Source organism: Cyprinodon tularosa, unplaced genomic scaffold (assembly GCF_016077235.1).
Source record: "Cyprinodon tularosa strain WSP-4 unplaced genomic scaffold, ASM1607723v1 ctg1573, whole genome shotgun sequence".
NCBI classification, from domain to species: Eukaryota; Metazoa; Chordata; class Actinopteri; order Cyprinodontiformes; family Cyprinodontidae; genus Cyprinodon; species Cyprinodon tularosa.
Window position 1 is genome coordinate 25,374 of NW_024038409.1, and position 25,221 is coordinate 50,594.

General features: G+C 39.5%; 1 protein-coding gene across 1 annotated transcript; it reads right to left on the reverse strand.

Annotated features, from left to right (window-relative positions):
* Window positions 1–990: 990 nt before the first annotated feature.
* On the reverse strand, window positions 991–25,221 carry LOC119780215 (cholecystokinin receptor-like; the record flags this gene model as incomplete). The annotated part of the gene is given in 4 exon segments (XM_038280171.1): window positions 991–2,122; window positions 5,435–5,562; window positions 24,905–25,169; window positions 25,172–25,221. Coding segments are annotated over 4 exon segments (1,018 nt in total), but the record flags the coding sequence as incomplete, so codon positions are not given.

The window sequence follows — 25,221 nt, forward strand, 5'->3', positions numbered from 1 at the left end:
GGTGGAAATGGCTTTTACAAAATGAGTGCTTTATCCATTACGGAAAGCTGAACAGCGCCGTCTTCTACTTTGATTTACAAAAGTTTCATCTCCAATAAACTGCTTCACCCTACATCACAAATACACCCACTTCCTGATTGGTTGTGAAAAGCTCAGATTTCTCAACAACTTTGTCCTTTGATGTATTGATCATAAATTTTGCCATTTTTGGAAGTGCGTCCTTCAAATTGCCGAGCTCCTAAATGCACCTCCGCATAGAGAGAACATGTGAATCGCTCACTTCAGTCGCTGATATCGCATTTTGTGTGAATGCACCATAAGTGTCAATGCAGCAGGCAAGTAGTGCAACCCTATGTTATTCCTACTTTGTTAGATAGGTGGCTTTCACAGGTAGACGTTTTAGGCTTATTTATATTAAAACCATCGATTTAATTTCATTGCACTTTTAAAAAAAACTAACATAAAGAACTACATAAAAGTAGAGTGGAAGAAAATAATGCATTTTAAATTCTGTTCAATGTTTATTTACACGTGTATTCACCCCCCTACACACGATTGAAATCCACTGGAACCACTTGACATTAAAAGTCCTATAGTGGGTAAATGGGTCCCGGGTATGTAAAAATGTCATCACAGTAAATCAAGCTGTTCTGTAAAAGTCTTCCGTGTTTCCTGAAGGAAAAACATCTAGAGATGGCAGATAAACCACCTTTTACTAGGACAGGAACCCTAAACTTACAGCCAGAGCTACAGTTAAATGGCAGATGTGTAACGCTTGTAAAAACATACAAAGACTTTCAGTGGTATTTGCCACAAACTATGGTTCTGTAAAGTATTAACTGAGATGGACTGGATTCATTTTCTACTATTTAGAAATGTATTCAAGACTAAGTATACTTTTACCTCAAATATAATTTCCTTTCCACTCTAAAGTTATGCAGTACTTTGTGTTAAAACCTTTAGAGGTTGACACAATAAAAGATGGACATGTTCAAGAGTTAATAGTATATTTGTAAGGTACAACAGACTTTTAAAAACATTCATTACACAAAGATAATTTAAAACGAAGCCATAAATGTAAAGAATATTTCTTTTGAAACGAAACATGAAAAACATTTTCCATTGGCACATTCACAACATAAAGACAATATTTATGTATACAAGCTTATAACTGTTTTTTTCACAGACAAGTCCATTCCAGCGAATAAAAAAAGAAATCTGACAGATAAAGCTACAAGAGCACAGGCACTTGATGTTCTCTTTTGGATGCAATAAGGCAGTTGCTGCCAATAAAAAGAGGTAAAAGAATGTCACCACATTTAGACGCCGCTTTCTACGCTGTGCAATCTGCAATCATGCACACAGAATTTGAGCAGGACCTTTTTGGGAGGCCTTTAAACGAGGACATGGATATTACTCAGCTCATGACTCACAGCCTATTAGGATGAGGACTGACAAACAGAAGATTGAAAAAAGAAAAAACAGATGGTGGACACGTCGATGGCTGCTGACAGCCTCTCATGTGACCACTTCACCCAGCTTTAAGCTCAGCAGTTACCGGTGGTGCTGACAGTGGTGTAGCTGAACTTGGACATAGAGGTCACCATCGATGTACCCATAGAGGTGGCATTGAGGCCGTCTTCCCCATATCTCATCTGCCGGCAACATATCCGGCGGCAAAGACGGTTGCGACAGCAGCAAGCGAAGGTGGACAGCAGTGCCTTGCGAAACCGTGTGTTCATAAAGCAGTAAATGATGGGGTTGACGCAGGCGGACGTGTAGGATAGCAGGTGGATAAAAGAGATGGGAGCTCCGGTGAGGGCTTTGGAGGCAGACTTCAGGTCGAATGCCTTCCAGGTGTTGGCTGTGTATAAGGGCATCCAGCAGATGAAGAAGAGGGCTACGATTACCATCAGCATGCGGATGACTCTCCGCTTGGCTTGCAGCTTAGCCTCGGAGGTGTTGCTACGGGCCCGCTCCGGCTTGTGAAGGATGGTGGTCGTTGAGGATGAGAGGGTGGGTAGCTCTACAGCAGAGGAGGGCTTTTTGGAAACCTGGATGTAGCACCCATCATCATCGTCATTTGGGCCTTGCATAGCCCTGCCTGCACCATTCTTCTGGCCTAGAAAAGGAACGGCGTGCACTGTAAGCTTAGGACAGTTTTTAAATTGGTAAAGCAAACACAGTAATGAAATAAATAAATAAAACCATTATACAGTGTGAAGAAATTAGAGTCTTTGGCTGTGTCCAAATGTCCGCCCTAACTAGTTTATAGGGCACTATATACTTGTTACCCCAGTTTAGATGAGTGTCTGAATGTCTAGTGGATTAAAAGTAGTGGACACAATGCACCTTGAAAAGTAGTGAGCATCCATGTTCACTAGAGGAGCAGATATATCCCAGAATGCTTTGCAAGAAGAACTCTCATCGCAAAGCATGATGGGGGTTGTTCTCACAGTGGCCTGCCCTCGCCTACGTCTATCGCTACACAACAATGGGCGACAAATAACAAAGATTGCACAGGAACCGCGCAGGGAGACGGGGTAAAATGACCCAACAGGGAGCGAAAAGTAGTGATCATCTGTCTGAATGGTCAGTTAACTGAGTTCACTCTAAAGTCCACTATATAGTCTCCTCTCTATATAGTGATTGAGGGGATTTAGGGGTGAGGGCGGACGATGGGACACAGCCTTAGACTCTTTTTTTTTTTTTATGCAAATGCGTGACTACACTTCAAATAACTAGACCTTGTTAAACCTGCGATAACACCAAACCCTAAAGATGAGAAGGACAGAGTGTGGTGAGATTTCTCATTTAACTCAGCCTCATACTGAGAACTATTTTCGGCCATCTACACCGGTCCACTTATGGACCCCAACGTCCACACTCACCAGATCATCAGGGATGCCAGATGTCACCGATGCATATAAATGGTAAATGGTAAATGGCATGTACTTATATAGAGCCTTTATTAAAGTCAGGAGACTTGACCAAAGCGCTTTACACTACATTCATTCACGTACACACTCACACACTGATGGTGGCAAGCCGCATTGTAGCCACAGCTGCCCTGGGGCTCACTGATAGAAGCGAGGCTGCCGTACACTGGCACCACCGGGCCCTCTGACCACCATCAGTAGACAATGCAGGTGAAGTGTCTTGCCCAAGGACACAACGACACTGAAAGTCAGAGTCGGAATTTTCAAGCCCCAAAAAATTTCCATAAACCGCCAGGATATACGAAATCTCGCCCAATTTGAACCAAAGTCTATTAATCTCTTAGGCCATATATCTAAAGAAAACATTTTTTTACTCATAGACGGCCATTCTAAACTGCCAGATTGGGAAACATCCAAACCTGGCAACAATGCACGTAAGATGGGAATTGTTAGCTTTTGGATGCAAAACCCATCATGCACCGCAACATATTTTTGCAAATTATTCGAAAATAAATTTGCAAAATATAAGAGGAACATCATAGTTTGGTTTATAGAAAGCATTTTAGTTTTATTATAATTTACTTTGTTGCAAGAATTTCACAGTTTAAGGAAATAGGATTTTAGAGTTTGAAGAAATATAAAATTACACCATAGATACAGTAAGGAAGAGTTATTTACTGTCACAGGTAGGTGCTTCGACCAAAGCGTAAGTGTTGGGGCCGCTATGATTTAATGAGGGCCGGCCCTTGCACGTTGAAATTAGGACCGGCCCACTGGGCAACTGCCCGGTATCCCAGATTACCAGTCCCAGCCTGGCTGTTTCCATATCAGCATTAACTCATGTCTTGGAATAAAAAATATTTCGCTACTTTTGCCAAAAACGTAGTTCATATAGTTCAGTGGCAATCCTTGATTCAAAATAGAAACTATGTTTATGGTAGTTATCTAAAAAAAAAAAAAGTCATTATCATTTTAGATCATGATGACTTTACATGTGAAGAAACTGCTAAGATAAACTACTGTGAGAGAAGAAGCTGAGCTGCAGTAAAAGAGATGTCAGGGTGTCCAACTCTATCATAAGGGTGTGTGAAAGTCTCTATCCACCAACACAGAGTTTGCTATATATTGGCAGCAGATGAACAATGAACTCTGACAAAAAGTCAACTTCTGCATAAAATAGAAGGAAAGTGATTGCATTGTAATTGTAAACTATATGGAACATCACTAGTCTGAAAAATGGAAGTTTTAAACCACCATGAGTAAAAGGTGGGATTTTTTTCTAATCAGAGGAAGCGGTCTGATGACCAGTTATATCCAAGGACACTGTCATGAATGAAGATTTAAACCAAAACCCATCCAAGAGCAATTTGTTTGACAAACCCATACACAATTTGCTTAAGATCTGTGGATTTACTCATACGGTGTAGCACTGTGTCGCATGGCAAAAACGATTAAGTCCCTGAAAGACCAAAACATTAACTTGCAGGTTGTAATTTAATACGAGGCTAATAAAAGCAGATGTGATTTATAGCTTGAGCCAAAATGCAGAGCACTTAATAGGAGAAGAACGGATGAGGTTTGGTTTTCTCCTGCTTCCTGTTCTCTGCTTTCTTCAATGTCATCCTTTGCCTCTAAATTAGGTGCTTTGTACTCTCCTTCTATTTTTTTGTTTGTGTTTTTCAAACTCTTTTCCTTTTCTGAAAGGAATCATGATTCCTCAAGCATTTTTCTCATCACAAAAGAGTGATTATATTGATTGAAAATAGGTGAAATTCTACTTTATTTGTTTGGTAACACAGGATCCACACTTGGTTTATCATTTTCAGACTGTGTCACCTCATGTTTTGGTGGAATAGAAAAGGTGTGGGTTTAAATCCAGACACCTGTTATACTTATGTCGATGTGCCTATGGATGACAGTCGTTAATTGATATTAAATTATAAATCAACATCCCCATCTGTGAGCATCTCATAGAGTACAGCTTGATCTACCACCTGTAAATGGTGTAGGGTAAAAGTGAGAAGACTTCCAGCTATAGTGGCAGTCTGGGCATGGAGAGAATTAGAATCCCACTGCAGCCTAGTCTCTACTGAAGCCGATTATCCCGACACATGCAGCAAGTATAAGTCACCAGACGCGACCCTGTTTCAGCTCTTCCAGACAGGATCATCCTTTTTTTCTGTGGGATCAGCTCTCATATGAGACAAAACTCCTACTTGGCATTAGGAAGACTGAGAGGCAGTGTCACAGGTGCAGAACCTGTGGGTGTTCAAATATATGTCATACTTTGCTCGAGGCGAAATAAGCAATCTGATTGTACTGCAGGTATGTGGTGTTTTAAAATCACAGTAAAAAACAAAAACAAAACTAAGGTTAGATTGTTTCCCTTCGTTCTTTGACACAGGACAAAAATGCTGTCAAGCTAAATCGGATTAGCTGAATAAAAGAAACACAAAGCTTTTTGAGGGTTGAAGTGGATTGGGGATGCATCTCACCAGTGGTTTCTTTGCTCTGGCTCAGCTCGAACTGAATGCCTCGGTAAAGCTCCCGGGAGATCAGACCGTAGGCTATTATCATCACCACGCCCGGGATGAAGAACAGAATGAAAAGCAGCAGAACATACCTGGAAAACAGACAGAGGAAGGCATTGACAACACCTACAGAGATGCAGAAGTTTTCTCAGCCTGTATACCTTGGAGCATGATTCTGTTCTTTAGCCATGCTGGAGGCCCTGCAGATGGCTCCAAAAATCCCCATATAGCCCTGCTCTATGAGGGTACTCCAGCACCCTGCAGCATAAACTCTAACCTATTAAAATGTTTACTTACATCTCAGGGGGGCTTCTAGCTGATGGAACATTTTTATGTATCAACATATTTCTCACCGTGCTGCAGCTTTAGTGGGAGACAGTTATGAGGCAGATTGATTGCATAAGGATTCCCTCTAGAAGCATCCTTCCTTTTCTGTACACCACATGGGGATGAGGGTGATATTTATTCTGCTTTCAAAACCAGGCCTTTGGGATTCAGCAGCGCTAATGTTAAAAAGTTTTTTTTTTTCCTCTTTAGCCTGCTGTTGAATATGACATTCTGAAGTCAGACATAATTTAAGACTGGCATCAATTTCAGCACCACAATGAGTTCATTCAGCTCACATTAAGTTTGGAGGTTTTGCTGACATTTCTGAGGGACATATACAGCAGATTCTAATATTAACAGAGTGCAGGTTCATGCAGGATCTGTGCAAACTAGATTTTAGACCTCCCTTGATGAGTATTCACACCTTATGAAGTTTTCTTTGTTTTATCACATTATTGCCACAGACTTAATTGGGTTTTATTGGTATTTGCATGTAACAGGCACATAGGCATTTCTTTAAACCCCCCTCGAAGGTCAGTACTTTCTAGAAGCATCTTTGACTAAAAGTCAGTAATTTGGACGTTAATCTACCAACTTTGCAAACATAGAGATAACATTTTTACTCAAAATATACAAATTCAGATAGATTGGATGAAGATTTATATTATAAATTTCCATCTGGATTGAAGTTTGAACTTTAACTCAACTGTTTAGCTCTAGGGAAACCTAGGGGTGTTCTCCTTTGCTTGGCTCCATCTTTCTTCTAGTCAATCTTTACCAGCTTCTGTGCCCCACAGCATGATGCTGCCACCATTGTGGTTATGTATGGGTAGTCTTCTTTTGGTTATTTGCCCTGCATGATTTTCCTCTGCACATTTTTGGGTCGACATTTTGCATGCCGTTTAAAAGAATTTTTGGCATTGGATGAGATTGTGTTCTTTTAAACTAAATGCATGACTTCTTATAGCTCTTAATATTTATTTATTTATTTATTTATTCGTTTATTTGATAGGGACAAGTATGTTTCATGCATCATGTCACACACTATAACATTTTAGCTAAGGCTAATTCTCAATGTCTGTCCCCAGTTAGGCTTTTACACAAACACAGTGACTGTACACAAGAAGAACAGAGCAAATTACACATTAAAACATCACAGAAATAAAATCAGGTCAGTTAGGTTATGAATGTTCACATGACTGACCTCTCAATAAAAAGTCTTTAAGTTTATGTTTAAAAAGGACCCAGTTTGACTCTCCCTTCAGTTCTGCAGGTAATGTGTTCCATATTTTGGTGCCTTGTACAATGAAAGCTGATTGACCGAAAGAGGTTTTGCGTCTGGGAACTCGACAGTTTCCACTGTGGGCTCCTCTTGTGACTGAGCCCACAGCTCTGAGAGGAACTACACAGTCACTCAAAACCTTAGGGGCCTTATCATGCAAGCATTTATATACCAGTTTTAACTGAGCAAATTTCACAAAGTTTTCGAAATTCAGCATTTTTAAATTGTTCAGACTAACACAGTGATGGGACCTGATTGGTTTTTTATCTAAGATTTTTATAGCTCTATTATAGATCATCTGAAGAGGCTTGATAGTAGTGATTGTGGCCTGTGACCAAGAACTAATGCAGTAACTTAGATGTGAAAAGATCATGGAGTGCAGAAAACTGTGAGCAGCGTGAAACGGTAGGGAATCTCTAATCAGTTTGAATGTGTACAAGTTTGCTTTTGTCACTCTGGACACTTTTTTTACATGGCTGTCAAATTTCAATTGTGAGTCAAGTATTAGTCCTAGATACTTGATTTCTGAGACCTGCTGGATTCTAGCTCCATTTATCTGTAAATTTAGTTCTTGAGATATGAGCTTGGTCCTAGAAGAGAAACAGACAGACATAGTTTTTTTAACATTCAGAGACAACCCTGCATTATGGAACCACACTGACACAGTTTGTAGATGTCCTGACAGTTCATTAGAAACTGCTTGCACAGTCTTTCCACGAACATAAATTACTGCATCGTCTGCATATAACTGAAAACCTGCTGTTGGACAAGACTCTGGCAAGTCATTTATGTATAATGTAAATAGTAGAGGGCCAAGGATGGATCCCTGTGGCACTCCTGTATTTATCTTTAAAAATGATGATTTTTCATTGTTTATTGTGACACACTGCTCTCTTCCTTCTAAGTAGGATTTAAACCACTGTAAAGTTTTCGGTGAAAATTTTAATTTGGATAATTTTGCAATTAGAATTTTATGATTTAACGTATCAAATGCCTTTTTGAGATCCTAAAAGACTGCGCCTACTATTTCCCCGCTGTCTATTGCCAACTTTATTTGTTCAACAAAATAACAGTTTGCTGTATCCGTAGAATAATGAGGTCGGAAGCCAAACTGTAAAGGATGTAAGATTTTATGATACTGTATGTACGCCATTAACTGATTGGAGACTATTTTTTCTAACACCTTAGAAAATACAGGCAGAATGCTTATAGGCCGATAGTTACAGGCCTGGTCTTGGGATCCTGACTTAAAGATAGGCATAACTCTAGCCTGTTTCCAGGGTGCAGGGAATTGCCCGCTCTCAATGGACATTTTAATTACATGCGTTAGAGGTTAGAGTGCATTTTTGTTTCGCTTTACGAAAGCAGTATTAATGTGGGAGAGATCCATGCAATTGCTTTGTTTAATTGTATTTATGGCATCAAGCACAATAGATTCACTAGTCTGCTCTATGGAGAATGTTGTGCCTGATGTAACCTGTTGTTGAATTGGTCTTGTAAGGTTTCCAAAATCAAACTGTTGGACCAGCTCCTCCACAGATGACACAAAATAATTATTAAATTCCTGGGCTATTTGTTTAATGTCTCTTATCTGCTGGTCTCCAATTTTAAGCTCAAACATTTTTGTTGTACTCTGTGGTTTTACAATGCTATTTATTTGTTTCCACATTATAGATGGACTTCCTTTGGCTTCTGTTATTGTAGATATGTAATATTCTATTTTTGCCTTTCTTAAATTTTTTATGACACGATTTCTTAAACTTTTATATATGTTGATATCAGTATTCAATTTACTTTTAAGTGATTTCTTCAAAGCCATGTCTCTCTCTTTCATCAATCTCCTGATGTCACCATTAAGCCACGGTAAAGATCTTTTTTTTAAATGTTTTTGTTTTTTGAGGAACTTAGAAATTACTTCTTCCAAACTACTTATTAATTCTTTGCAACAGTTGTGGACATCCTCATTTTCCAAAATATTGCTCCAACTGATGCCATTTAATTCATTGTCTAAAACAGGGAAATCGCGCTTAAAAATAGTTAATATATTTGATTTAATATTGTTAACATTTTGAAGGCGTTTTTTAGAAAGTTTTCTTGCTATCAAAATCATATGTGGTCTGACAAACCGGTTAGAAAATTGTATGATTTTAATATTCAATCTTCTTTATTAGAGAATATTAAATCAATTTGGGTCTTTGAAGACTTTGAGATCCTTGTGGCACCTTTCATTATCTGGGTAAAATCAAACTTTGTCATTAGGGTCTTAAGTTTTTTCCTTTTGCTAGAATTAAGCCAGTCAATATTAAAATCACCCAGTATGATAACTTCTGACTTATGAGCAACCATTTTCAACAATTTATCTAGTTCACCATAAAACATTTCATTGCAAGAAGGGGGATTATATAAAACCACAATTAAAAAGTGCATGCTTGATGACAGTGATACTTCAACACAAATATGCTCAATGTTTACATCATGTTCAAAGGTGACTTCAGTGCAGTTAAAAGAGTCTCTTAAGTAAATTGCCACTCCTCCTCCTTTGCCTGTTTTCCTATCAGTTCTATAAAGACTATATCCTGGAATATCAATTAGATTAGAGTGAATTTTACTGTTGAGCCATGTCTCACTTAAGGCTAAGAAGTGCAGATTTGACTCTATCAATAATGTCTTAATCTTATCATGCTTTGGCAACAAACTCCTGATGTTCAAATGTGCCCCAAATATACCCTTCGGTTTACTGTTTTTGTCCCATATAACTTTAGCGTGGTTCACTGTTGAAAAAATCCGTTGAGATGAGTGTTTACTCACTACTACTCCTGTTGTAGGTTTCTGTCCAGCTCCGTTCTGCTCTGTAGGGTTAGAAACCGCTCCAGTTGATATTAGTGGTGATGGTCTATCCCGGCTCCTCGTTTTTATTGAGGGGGAAAAAAATATTCGGGCGTTGTCCTCTTGTGATGGGATTTCCCTCTCTTCGCACACTATTGGTGTGGCCCGCCGCTCTCCCGGTGACTCGCCTCCGGATGACACCTGCGTAGTCCAGCGGCCCATGGCGGCTGACCCTCCCTTTCACCGGTGCGGCCGCACCTCCAGCGCTCTCCACAGCCTCCCTCCTGGGCAACAGGACGCGACCCTCCCCGAGTTGCAATGCATCCATTTCAGACATATTCAGCATATCCACAGTAGTGTCGGAGCGGCGGGGCAAGATCAGCCCGAGTAAAGCCGGCTCAGACACAGGCGCTGTCACCGCCTCCATCCCCGGCGGCTCAGACGCGGCTGGACCTGGTCCCATCAGCTGCGAGATGTCGCCAATGACAGCCGGGCCGGGGTTGAGGTGAATATCCCTTGCTAACAGTATTAGCAAGGAAAGCAGTTTAATTATTTTTGTCCATTTAGTTGTGTTCTTCTTCTGGGTGTATGGAGTGTCCGGCTTTGTATTGCGTTCAAATCTTGCTTCATCGTAGTTCAGGATTGTTGTGAAAATGATAAAATGTCCATACTCAAACTTGTTTTGGCTGGAGGAAGGCCTAACCTGGAATCCTTCATACGACTCATGTTGTACTGTCTTAACTTTGACATACATGTGTGCAGTGGGGAGCAACAATAATCCAGCGCAAAACAAAAGTAGGGCATAACTCAATCGTTGTGCGCGCTGTTGAGAGATAAGCTTTGCATTGTTTTGGTGGCGTCCCTCGTGTCTTGCGCTCCCTCTTGTTTTAGGCGGTTGGATATTTTTCCAAAGGTCTGGAAGTTTAGGCACAAGGAGTGTATGGAGAAACACATAGAGTCCAAGCAAAACGGAGCCTGACAAACCGCATTGAAATGAACTAATCTGATGTTCACCAACATCATCTCTCTGCCAAACCGCCTCTTGCGCCATTTCACCTCGTATCCTGAGGTGAAATGGACCCAGAAGTTTGGTTCCTGTGCCCAGGGCTACCGGCCCGCTGCGTGCTCCTCAGTGAAGGCTCTGTGAGCACAGACTTAGACATAGAGTGCATCCATAATACTTACCCCACCTGAGCTGAGCACATCTCTGCAGCTCCTCCAGAGCTGCCCGTTACTACTGGTGTGTTCCCTTGGTAAAACAAGCTTCTCAGGCCATCACAGAATAGATTAACTAGATTTTATTTTGAGATTTGCATCTGATGATCACAAAAATTTACAACTATATATTTATTTATATATTTATATTCTATTTATACTTTTCCAAGTCCCCTAATATTATGTTGGGCCTGATAAATCTACTGCAGGTCATCTTTTGCAGCTCCTTGTCCTGTTTGGCAACTGCTCACTGCACTTATATCATTTAAACAGTTTAAACTGTGTTTTTTTAACTGCTCTTCTCGTACTGTGTAAACCTTTATAGCCTTATCTGATCATGAATCGCATTTGCTTCTACAAATATAGTCTGGCCATTGCGATTAATGAAACAGGGAAACCGGAAAGCACTGCACTATTAGGATGAAAAAAAGGGGTGTCAGCTGTCACTTTGATCAGTACAAGTCTTTGCTTACATGCAGAGGATCCCCTTCTTTACAAAGGATCAGTCAGCACATAAAAGCAATACCAAAGAAGAATAGGCAGTGTTTCATTTGCTCTGTGATATTCTAATGTCTTCCTGTGCAGCACTCTGAACTCTTATTCACTTCTGGTTTAAAGGGAAGACTTCAAAGTGTCCCATCAGCATGCTGTTTGATAATCTGAAATACCTTTTAAACTAAAGCTTTCTGCAACTCGAGGGAGTGCAGGAACTGCATTAATGTACAGATATATCTTTTTTTTATACATATATATGTGTGTTTGGTTTCAAAGCAGAGAGGTAGATCTGAACTAGAGGAATAGATGAGGGGAGGAAAAACAAGATTATTGAATATTAATAGGTAACTGACCTTTCGCTCCGCACCTAAAGGCTATATGGTCATCAACCTGCAGAACTATGTTTGCCTTAAATGAATCAGCAGAGAGAGACAGAGAAAAAAAAGGAATTATTTGTGTTAAACATCTGCTTTACATAATTACAGTTTTCCCACCAGCTGATGCAGCTGAGAGGTCGAACAAAAAATAATAATTTCAACCGGTAGTGTAAATAATGCATAGTTTACAAAGTATATTTTAAATATGATCCCTGCTAAGTTTAAATCATCATGATACTATGTTTTTTTTATTTGCAAGACATGATTCATATGTATAATCATTAATTCCCATGTGAAAACCATGGAAATGTAGATACAGTCAGTGTTATGATAGCTAAAGGATTATATCATGTAGAGGTTATTTATTCATCTGAATTTACAAGCGTGTGAATTATGTAGTTAGCTAAAAAAATTAGATTGACTATCTAGGTGCAGCAAGAAAAAATAATGCAAAATACTGTTATCATTTGTGAAATGTGGGTTATTTTGGATGTGTTCCAATGGGCTTCATATGCAGAATATATATATTGTGCAGGATGGGAAGTAACGAAGTACAAATACTTTACTGTACTCAAGTAGATTTTTCTGATATTTTTACTTTACTTTACTACTTATTTTTATGGCGACTTTTTACTTCTACTCCTTACATTTTTACACAAATATCTGTACTTTCTACTCCTTACATTTAAAAAAATTGGCTCGTTACTTTAGTTTTGAATCATTTCAATGGAGTTACCGTTATTATTTTTCACATCATCAATACCAAATTCAGTCTAATTGGATGGGAATCTACGTTGCATTTGACGCACCACTACAAGATGAATCGACAGATTCGGCGGGATTCATTTGCGGCAAATCATTGCAGCTTGGTGGCGGTGGCGTTAGCATAGTAGTATGGACGACGAGATGATTGAAAATGAACACAACGGAGATCTAGTCCTATTGGCAGACATCCATTTAAAATGTAGGCAACGGCAGGAAAAAAGTGGTTTCTACTTTTACTTTTATACTTTTAAAAAAATTTACAAGCCTCTACTTTGTTACTTTTACTTGAGTAAAGAAGTTTAATCAGTACTTCCACTTTTACCAGAGTATTTTTTAACACAAGTACCTGCACTTTTACTCAAGTACGGAAAGTGAGTACTTTTGCCATCTCTAATATTGTGTGATACGTCTTTCGTAATTGGAGCTCATAGAGCAGCATGTTTGACATGTGAAAATCATATATTGTGTTATGTCATGTGGTAAAAATGTGTAGTGGAATGAAATGTTTTGCATGTGGAAAATATATGGAGTGAGGATGACCAACTGTTAATTTATGGAAGTAAATCTGTGTCGCTGGGATTTGAATTTAAAATGCTACTGAAATTTAAATGTTGTATGTTTGTACTTACTGTTTCAGTGTTAAAATATATTCAGAACACATTTTTTACCTAAAAAAAAGTGTCATTATTTCTACAAAGTTGAAATTTCATTTGTTATTTTCTCTTCAAGCAAAAAATTCACATTACTATTTCAAAGTGATTATATTTTCAATACTTATTTTTCAGTTTAATTTTTCAGTGTTAAAAAAATCTGCATACGGATTTTTTCTGCAAAATCGCTCATACGGAAGAAAACTAGCATCACGGAGCCGGTCATGCAAGCTAACGCTAACTCAACGGTGAGTTTATTACTTTAATTTTTCTGTAGTTGAGTTAGCGTTAGCTTGCATGACCGGCTCCATCATGATGGTTTTCCTTCCGTATGAGCGCCACCAACGTAACCCCTTCCCTTTTTACACTGAATTTAGACGCCGAAATTAAGACAGCGAAATAGAGCCAGTTGAATCTCAGGAGGCTGAAAATATTGAGTTTGAATTTTGAAAGGTTGAATTTTTTTATATGCAAATTTTTTTAACACTGAAAAATTAAACTGAAAAATAAGTATTGAAAATGTAATCACTTTGAAATAGTAATTGTAGAAATAATGACAATGAATTTTTTTGGGGTCAAAAATGTGTTCTGAATATATTTTAACACTAAAACAGTATGTACAACCATACAACATTTAAATTTCAGTAGCATTTTAAATTCAAATCCCAGCGACACAGATTTACTTCCATATTAATTGGACAGATTCTGCCTATTGGACTGTATAGTGTTGTCATTCTACCAGGCCAGCCACCTACACAACAAAGATGGCTACCTTTCATGAGGTTATCAGTCAGCTAAGCTGAGGCATTTATCACTTTATTTAAAAACTCTGATGGAATCAATTACTTTATTAGTCGTGTGGAAGCTCTGACAGAAAATGTTTCTTTCACCTGCAAACATCATGTTATCCTTGATCGTCCCCGATAGAATCTGCAGCCCCTGCTTTGGTAGCAGGCATTCAACAGGAGAAGTGAATTCAGTCTCAATCTCATTGCTGTGGTCATTTCTGGATGTCTGCTGAAAATACTACAGTTTGTGTTCTGATTCTTACACAGCTCAGGTCTCAAACATTCATAATTTTTTAACCTGACTCCGCCAGATGGATTTGCTCTGCATATCCATCTGGAAACCTTCCGTTGAAGTAATTTTGGGAAGGGGCGAAAATACTGGTTAGCTGATTGGCCTATGTTGGTGATAGACGGGCCAAATAAACCAATCAGTTCAACGAAGCATATGACGTAACAGAGCGACGACGAAAACACAATCACAAGCCAGGCTACTCTTGCTGAAACCACTCGGTAGAAGAGCAAAAACATCTTTTCCTCTGAGAAAAGCCTCCAGAGCAGTGTTTTGCTCTTCTTTCAGTGAAGAAATACTCTGTAAGTCCGATAAAACTTGCTCGATAGCCACGCTAACGCTAGTTTCATCGGCTGAAGCCGCCATGTTCTTTAGACTGAACTGTCGCGCTTCTCTTTGCATCACACCTCAGCCCGCCTCAAAGCCAACGCTGATTGGACGTTCGTTTGGAAACGAACGTCGAACGGCTCCAAATTTTCTTTAACGGAGAGTCTCCAGACTGATCTGCGAGTGAAACCTTGAAAGCTCACTAGATCAGGATGGTCTCACGAGGCTAGCGGAATATTCCATCCAGGTCTCACTCCAAGGAGGGTTTTTTTTTTCTTCAGGCATCTGTTTGCGCAGATCAACTTCAGTTTTCGGCATTTGTAGGAACGTGCTCAGATGTGCCATATACAACACAATATAGACAGGGAAGAGGCTGACATTTAAAACCTCCTGCTGTACATCGCTATAAGCAAAGGTTGTGGACTCTAGAGGTGCGTTCACACCAAAAACGAAACCTGTTAAAATTTCGCCAGTTTCATCTGCTTTTACTTGCCTTGAAATTTGCACTCAGGCGAAAGACGCCACTATGCCATCGAGTCTGCTGGTCATTGATTTCACCTCGACATGATGGGACTCAAAGTGCTTTTATTTACTTTTGAAACACAAACAAAGCTGTCGGCGACACTGGGTTCAATTTATTCTCCAAAGGTGGAACTAAAAACCGTTCTTCTATAGATAAAGCCGGGCATACACTGTATGATTTATTTTTTTTGCCCTTTTCGGGCCGATTCTCACGTAGTGCGAGAATTTTTTTTTGCTAGTGCCGAGTTTCAGCCTTATCATGCATCCTGCGTTGTTTAGTATATAGGGCTTAACGAGGGTCGGTTAGCCTCTCACGACCATGTCTCCATCAGGAATCGTAAGGTCGAGAGAAAATCAAACATGTTTGAAATTCAGTCAGCCGTCGTAAGGTGTTCGTGGACAAATCCTGCTGTGGACGCAGAGCTACTAGCCGATTTACCACAACCTCGAGGACTGTGCATGTGCAAATAAGGGAGTTCTTCTTCCAGATCTCTCACCGCTCAGTCTGACGTGTGTTTTTTGACGTGCAGTTTGAGCAGGTAGATCGCATCAGAGTGTCGGCCACAGTGTGAGAACCTGCATTGTGAGCTGTGAACTTTTAAAACCTGTGGTTTCTTCACACAGTTTGAGCCGTAGCTGCGTGCGACGGTTGAAAATATCGCACAGTGTATGCCCAGCTTAATCCATTTTGATTTAAAAGCTTTTCTCCACTGTCTTACTCATTGCAGGTCACAATCATATCTAGGCCCCGATTGGATTTCGCTATGTTAATGTAGCAAAAGTTGCATACTTTGTGGACGTAGAGACGATCTAATATCGGCAAATTTGCTAAAATCGGGGCATGAGCCTTAATTCGCCGCCTTCGCCTTGCTCTGATTTGCTACACAGCACTCCTTTTTATAGAGACGACAAAGAAATATTTTGCTCCAGCTGCAAAATTAGCATTCATTGTGAACATACTGCAACAGCATAGGGGAGCAAGAGATTTATCCATTTTACAAATGGATAAAAAGCAAAACAAATGAAAAATGGCCAAAAATCGCACTTTGACCCAAAATGGCCGACTTCCTCTGGGTTTTAGGGCATACCTCCAAGAGACTTTTTTTCATGATTTGAGGAGATCTACCTGTGTGCCAAATTTCAAATCTCTGTGACTTACAGTTTCCCTATTTGGGGGTGGCCATTTTGGATTCCATTATAGACCGGCTATTTCACGCGGGGGACAATTTACTGCCATGTTTTCCTGAGTTTTTGAATATGCGAAGTCCCCGTAAAATGCGTTCAAAGTGCCAAAAGAATAATAATAAGAAGAAGAAACTTTCAAAATACAACAGGCCTTTGCAGCGCTTTGCTGCTCGGGCCTAAAAAATGCTAAATTTGAATCCCATTCAGTTGTTGCTGATTCAGCAAAGCTTAAAGTGCTGTCATGCTTGGCTCACCATGTACCACAATCCAGTCATTTGTTTCTTTTCTCTTAACCTTAGGATATCTGTCTGATAGCTTGAATGACAATCTCATGGTTTAACAAGATCCAATGGGGAGGATGAATGAACGGTTTCAAGGACTTTTTATGATCCATGGGAGAGAAGCACAGGAATCATCCTATGAGAATTAATAGTAGCAACCTTTAAACGAGTACCCTAATAAATGTAAAGTCGTCATATCAGCCGTCTTAAACTGTTGGAAGACAGGAATATAATTGGGTATGATCTTTAAAAGGTTTGCACGGATTAAAGCACGTGCAACCTGACTTGTAGCTGCAGAGCAGATCTTCAAAGAAGGCGCAGAGATTTGGGAGAGATTGGAGATTTTTGCTTATGTGCCTTCAACAATATGCAGATCATGACACAACTACCCACATTTTTAAGTGGAGGATTTGCAAATTGAATGTCATCTACATGCAAAGTGATTTTTTACTTTTTTTCAAATCTTAAACTCAACACTGCTTACAATTTTTGTCTCTTTTTTAGCACGTTTGTATGTCAGGTGTCATGTAGCGAATTTTGAAAAACGTGGTATCATGAATGACATTTCACATCACAGAGCTTTTTAAGCCTTGGTCATTTGAGAGATACATCAACTCTATCCCAGCTTTGCTCATTTTTATCCTCAACCTCCATCTCAGCAAGCTGACTAATTATTCTCCCAGGGCTCTCATAGACGGCTAAAAAAAAACAGTTAGAAAACACAAGCTTGTTAAGGGGAGAGATGAACACACTCTTGCTGTATTTATACTTTTCTTTATTTTTATCATGCTATTCTTCAGAGACCAACATTTCTCCTGGTCTTTAAAAAAATCTTAGAGGACTATAACTAAATTCTCAAACACTTTGTACTGCTTTATCGTATTAATCCAGGCCTACTCCACAATCTTAAACAACAAAGCTGTTTTCACCGGCCCACAGAGAGCGTACACTCTGTATGGATGGAAGGTTTCCCTCACACTGAGCGGCTCAGACTGTAGCGGCTGTAATTGTTTCTCTCCTGACATTTCCCATAAACTTTACTCTTCCTCCCATCTCATCAAAACCAGCGAGCAGATAGCGGTGACATTATTTTAAATGACAAGGAAACCATTTTAGTGAGGGAAGTCAGTCTAATCACATAGTCTCCACCTTCTTTCCTGGTTTAATTGTTTTTATTACCACCCATAGTGGGTGAAGAATAGCGATCTGTTTCCTACCGTTTCTTCCTAATCTATCTTCAAGAAAAATCCATCCACCTTTTATAACTCATAAAACTCCCAACTGTAATCCTGCTCCAGAGTAATAATAATTTATTTTAATTATTTCACATCGACTTAATTAACTGTATTAATTTTATCACCTTATCAGGGGTATATCGTGGAAAAGTGTCCAGTTTATAATGGGAACCAGGACACATAGGACTAATAACCAGACAGACTGAGGCTAACTCCATAATGAGTATAAATATAAGCATAAATAAGTAATACTATAAAATAGCCATGTGCAAAAATATCTATACTATATATTTATGGTAGATATTCTTTTTGAGGGGCTTTTTTTTTGTCATTCGTTTCAGATTCTTTTATATCCCTAACTTTTTATTCCCGTTATTCATGCTACTAAGAGCTGTTGTTACCTAGCCTCGTGAGACCATCCTGATCTTGCGAGGTTTCAAAATTTCACTCGCTAATCAGTCTGGGGACTCTCGGTTGAAGAAAATTTGGAGCCGTTCGCCAAACGAACGTCCAATTAGCGTTGGCTTTGAGGCGGGTTGAGGTGTGACGCAAAGAGAAGCGCGACAGTTCAGTCTAAAGAACATGGCGGCTTCAGCCGATGAAATTAGCGTTAGCGTGGCTATCGAGCAAGTTTTATCGGAATTACAGAGTATTTCTTCACTGAAAGAAGAGCAAAACACTGCTCTGGAGGCTTTTCTCAGAGGAAAAGATGTTTTTGCTCTTCTCCTGACTGGTTGCGGCAAGAGTTTGATCTATCAATTGGCTCCCCTTCGTCGTCGCTCTGTTACGTCATATGCTTCGTTGATCTGATTGGTTTATTTGGCCCGTCTATCACCAACATAGGCTAATCAGCTAAACAGTATTTTCGTCCCTTCCCAAAATTACTTCTACGGAAGGTTTCCAGATGAATATGCGGAGCATATACATCTGGCGGAGTCAGGTTGCCTAAGTAGTGGCTTATTGGAACTTTATTGGATGTTTAGTTGACAAACAATCGCCACTACACTGCCTACCTCTGCATTATGTCACTTCCCTTTCCCCTCAGGGGATTTCTCCATTGTGAGATGATGAACTTTCATTCTTTCATAACAGTCTTGTGGAAGGTGGAGTTCCCAGAGAGAACCAACAGAAAGACAGGGAGAACTTTTAAATTCCATATGTAAAAAAACAAACAAAGCCTGGATTCAAAATCGGATTCAAAACTGTTCTTGCTGCAAAAAGCCATGCTCTGATCAGATAGGTGATTTATCCCTTCTCTCTAAGTGCATGACGTCCAAACAAATCTAAACCGATACTGTCAGTTGTCTAAACTGGCAGTGTCTTGGTGTGGGAATGTTCTTCTGTAGAGATAAAGAAAATAGTCAGAGTTGATGAGAAGATAAGACCTAAAACTGGAGGAAAAGCTGTTGGAGCGTGCAAACAGGGAAATTAGAATCATATTCTTGTTTTAGCACTGCTCAGTCAAAGCCTGGCACCAAATCTAGGGCTGTAACAACGAATCGATAAAATCGATAAAAATCGACTTTTAAAAGCGTTGGCAACGAATTTAATCATCGATTAGTTGTGTCGCGCGATCAATGCGTCATCCGCCGCCGCCGTCATCCGGGGGAAGAAAAAAAATATGGCAGAGTCAGCGCCGCAGTTGCAGTGTTGCCAACTCAGCGACTTTTCAGACCCCTCCAGCGACTATTTTTCAAAAAAGCGACTAGCGACAAATCTGGCGACTTTTTACGGTGTCACTGGCGGCTTTTGCCTGCCGTGGGGCGCCTCCCCCATCCCAACCCCTTTCTCCCTCTCCCACAGGAATCCCTCTCAGCGCTGCAGTCAGAGCCACAGGATTTTAGTGAGGAGTTTACCCTCAGCGTCCAGACTGCAAATGTAGCGCGCATGCCCCGGGATTGACGGCGCAAATTGATCACAATAATTAAAATAGCCGGCGCTTTGTAAAGTGAAAAAAGTCGTAACAGGCAACTTTTGTAAAAACAAAACAAATGAAAATGGCACGGAAGCACCACTGTTATGACGCAGCACCTGAAAAGGAAACACGTTGGAGCCTTCGATGGCAGTGAAGAGAGCTGATCAGCAGGATGAGTAACCATGTTTGTTTGGTTTTAAAGTGGGGAAACGTTACGTTAGTTTCTCAAGTAGCTCATCTGATGCCCTCCTTACCTTGTTAGTAGGTTACAGACAGTGATAAGGTTGACTACTTATTTTACTTTTAATTTCATTTGAATTGGCTTAAGCAGCATTTATATTTTCTTTATAAATAAATTAACTTGCAAATTATGAGGGCAAGGCTTTTAAAGTTTAAATCTTCTGGCAAAGATAAAGTAAAGAAGATCCTGCAATTTATGGAAGTAAAGCAGAATAAAATCCAGCAAGATCAGTAATATGTCAATTAATTATCTGCCACATTCCCATGTAAATATCTGTCTTTGGAGGATGTGTTTTTTACCACCCCTAGTTCTCTCATTTTTATTCCAAATACAATTTATGATTTGAATCACAGGGCTATTCTTATCTCTATGGTTCAGTATTTTCTCAAGTAGCAACTTTAACTGCTATACTTTCCTGTCTTAAAAGGCAGAACTCTTCTAGTCTAAAAGAAACTCATTTGTTGAAATGGGGGGGCCTGTTGTTTGAACCCCTTAGGGGCTTTTAAAAACAAAAATGTCTTTTTTTGCGCTTTATGAAACAAAGTAGCCTATATTTTGTGGATGTACAGCTACATTTCTCATGTAAGTTTGCGTAGTTTTAACACAAACATTTATTTTTCATATTGCACCAGTACAGTTAATGAGCAACCTGTACTTGTCTGCTTGTTTGTTCTGTCTAACATGTTTATTTTGGAATAAAGAGGTTAATATAAAAAATATTTTTTGTCCGATTCATCGATTAATCGAAAAAATAATCGGCTGATTCATAGATTTTTAAAATAATCGTTAGTTGCAGCCCTAACCAAATCCAATAGAGAATAATTGGAAACACTAGAACATTGCTGTTCAGACGTTCTCTAGCAAATATATGTTCTGTGCCTCTTTGTTTCAGTCTGTCACTTATAAGTCCGATTGAAATTAGTTGAAATATGTGCTTATACTGTAAAAAAGTTAGAAAAGTTCAAATGGTTTATATGCTTTTGTATTTCCCTGGAAATATATTGAGGTTGAGGCGTAAAGCAGTACCGTCTCTACCAAGACAAACTGTTTCTGACAGAAAAAATTCACCCATCATTCATGTGTCCAATCGGAATCCAGATCTAATAAAAAACATCCAAGATAAACGATCTGTCGCCACAATTCAGTTTCTGTGCTGCTTTTAGATCGTCTGTTACATGACGGCAATTTGGAGCTGGAGTCTTTTGTCCATCCGGGCTGTCAGGAAGATTTGATTTAAGTTTTGTTATTACTATCGCTGTTGACTTACTATTCATTTTACATTTTGCAAGACCTCAAAGGTTAGAAATGTCTTCTCTGATAAAGACAAACGACATCTTATTCACAGAGCCCTCAGCCCTAAAAATGATGAATCTAGTCAGATGCATATCAACTTTGTTCAGTCTCAGTGCAACTTCAAACCACCATCTGGCGACTTGTAGAGAAACTAGGGCTGACTCCCACTGGTACGTCAGGCATTAGGTCACTAGCTCCAGCTGTGGGCTAGCCTTACACGCTGCTCATGCATCACTCCACCTCAAGCACCACCTATTTCACAAAGACACCAGGATTTAATTCACTGTGACACTTTCTAGCGTGACGCTCCTTTTACTGGTTCCTACTGTTGAAGGTTATGACAGATTCAGGAGCTCTTTGCTGGAGAGGGAAAACAAGGTGCTTGACACTGGAATGATTGTTTACCTGACGTAAAGAGACAAAGGGATGCGGTACACGAAGTGCTGTCGTGAAGAATTCTTCTAGAGTTCTTCCATTTTTGTCTTTTTGATACACTTAAACATTTTAGATCAATAAATTTATTTCATTGTCAGACGGATAACATGGTTAGATCCTAGAGGTTTAATAATTCATCAGTTTAATTAGTAATAATATAATTAGATTGATGCAAAGTTGAACTATTGATCATCCTTTTTAGTAAACAGTAGCACCAGAACGTAAAAGGATGGATTATTTGTTATTATTTTTTATTTATTCCTTTTCAGAGAGTTGATATGGATGTTAATCTTTTTGTTATATGCGTATGTAATAGCTCATCAAATCGATTACCAACTTGGTAATTAAATATTATTTATCACATTGTGAGAAAGTTTTTTTTTTTTAAATCTAATTAGGAAAAAATATCTATCCAAACCAACTTTGTACTATGAGAAAATTTAATTTTTAAATTATAATTTAGCTTCGATTTGCCAGTTAACTAAAAAAAAGGAAACATTTTTGAGTTTTAAAGAGTTGGAAAAATCAAGATAATATTGTGACAACACAAAGTAGGCTGAAAAAGGTAAAAAATAAACAACACTGATCTGAACAAAATCAACAACCAAATTCATCATCATTAATCTATTTAAAAAGAGTTATAAAGCTATTTGTAAGCCTTTGGTTCTCCTGTGAACTGTAGTCAGAACAATTATCCACAAATGGAGAACGTGAGGAACACTGGTGAACCCGTAAGGGAGTAACTGGGCAAAAACTGCATCCGGGGGAGATTTCAAGACACACAAAGTAGAAAGACCTGCCTCAGATTTACCAACAAACATACTGATGATCACCAAGACTTATTGAAAATAATCTTTGGACTGAAGAGACCAAGTAGAAACCAAATGGGACATTGTAAAGACAGTCAAATTAACACGGCGGTGGTAGTGTGATGGTCCGTGGCTGATTTGCTGCTTCGGTACCAGTGTGACCTCATATAAATTATGAAACTATTATTTCTGCTAAGAACAACAATCCAAAGTACACCCAGCCAGTCCATCTATGAATGGCTCGAAGATGTATGAGTGGTCTAGTCAAAGTCTAGTCTGAAACCCAGTTGAGATGCTCTGACCTTAAACCATTTATGCGTTTATAAAAAACAACAGATGGCTAAAAAAATTTTCACCTTGATGTAAAAGACTCAACACCCCTTTTTCACAAAACACTATTACCTATGACTTTTTTCCTTCAAAAAAAATCAAATGATATTAAAAATCTTATTGTATGTACTTTTTTTTTTTTTTTTTTCTTATGTTGAATTTTTTTGTTTGATCTTAACGGTTTACATGAGGCCAAAAATTAACCCAGTCAAAACAGAAGAAATAAGTAAAACCGAAATTCTTGTTTCTATGCAGCACTGTAGCTATCCGATCGACGACAAATACGGGTCTCTGCCGGAGAGGCTAACTTAGCATTTTAGCCGTCTACGAACGCTCTTTCCATTGTGAAGCGGGAACAGTCCGTACATGAACCCGGGGCATCAACCGCCACGCGGTGTGTTCCACCATGACATGTCATGTGGGTCCTTGCCCGAAAATTTGTCCCCGCACCCACAAAAGTGAGCCTCTGACTTGCTATCTCCTCTGGTGTGAGAGGAAGCAGGGTGCATTTCGGCAGCTAGTTAACTAGCCGTACTTGGAGAAGAAAAGGGCTGAGCTGACTGGTGTGAAAGCCCAGAACAGGTAATATTAGCTGGTGTGAAAATATAGGTGGTAATAGCTCTAGACTGGAGGACTTCAACAAGGGGTCCGCGACCCCTAGGGGCTCCACAGAGGTACTGCATGGGGTCGCGAAAGTTTTAGTTCATACGATTTTTTTTTTTAGATTCCCCCCTGCAATTTTTTTCCACAAATTGAAATGTCTTTAAATACACATTAATATAAATGCAACACACTTTAGTAAACAGAAAAATGGAGGCAGAAGATGTCTTTCAGTCATCAATGCACACATTCAGTGACACACAGGAGCTCTTTCAAGCGGGGCACCGTTTCATTCACAACACCTGTCCCATCAACCAGGAATCAGAATCAGAAATACTTTAATAATCCCAGGGAGGAATTACTTTACGTAATAGAGAGACTATAAGACCAGTTTGATATAACACTATTTCATACAATATATATAATTAGGGGGTCCCCGCTCTATCTCGCCATCAGTTTAGCAGTCCTTGGCCTGGAAAACATTGAAGACAACTGCTCTAGACTATGGTGAAGACTTGAGTTGTAGCAGCTAGCGCCAAACCCAAGAGAGTTAGCTAAAAATATTTCTCCATCTAAGAAGAGGTTTTTGAATGATGCTGCATCATGGTGCATGCTACTTACAGGATAGGTGACTCAGTGGTCGCAATCACCAGCCAATTAGGATTGGAGTAGTGAGATAAATGCTTCTTTGGAATATGGCAAGGGGCGTATGCCATAGTGAGAATGTTATGAATGACAACAGAAATTCTTGTTTTTTTATAGCACTGTAGGTAAAATAAGAGAGATAAGACATCTACACATCCTAAGTGCATGAAATTCTGCATCTTGTTCTTTATTGGAGTAAAGGAACACAGAAAGAGTCAACAGTGATTTATTAAAGCTGTAGCTTAGTTAATATCTGCCGTGATGGCCCTGGTTACCAGCTGTTTGAACAGGAAACCGGAGAGCAATTACCAAAATGAGCTGATCAGCATGTAACTTCTTCTCTAAAATTGTGCAATCAGTTGAAAGTCATCTGATTGCCCTGTTCCAAAGGTACATCTACTGACAGCACACATGCAAATAGCATGATATGCCTTAAGTGTTTCCTCCTCCCATTTGGAGGCAGGAGAAAGGTAAAAATATTGCTCTCACTTTTACCCAAGTATCTCTGCTGAGGGTAAGGGGAAAGTCTACCTAATCATTGGAAATCATTTAAAAACAAGTCATTTCATATTTATTTATATTTTAGCATTTGCTGCTCTCACCAGGTCTGCTCGGCACGCTGACTGGGCCAGTCCAGACGACACATGTGGCCAACGGTTCCGTTGGTTTTGGGGAAGGACTTGAGGGTGCTGAAGACGGGATAGGGCACCATGACGAGCAGTGACACCACCCAGGTGGCAGCGATAACGCGGTAGGCATGGGAGCGGGTCTGCCACGCACGGGACTTCAGAGGGTTACAGATGGCGCTGTACCTCTCGATGGCGATGGCCACCAGACTGAAGGTGGAGATGCTGACAGAGACGCCTGCAGGTAGGAAACACAAAAATGGAGAACGTTACTCAGTCTGACTGTAGAGTTT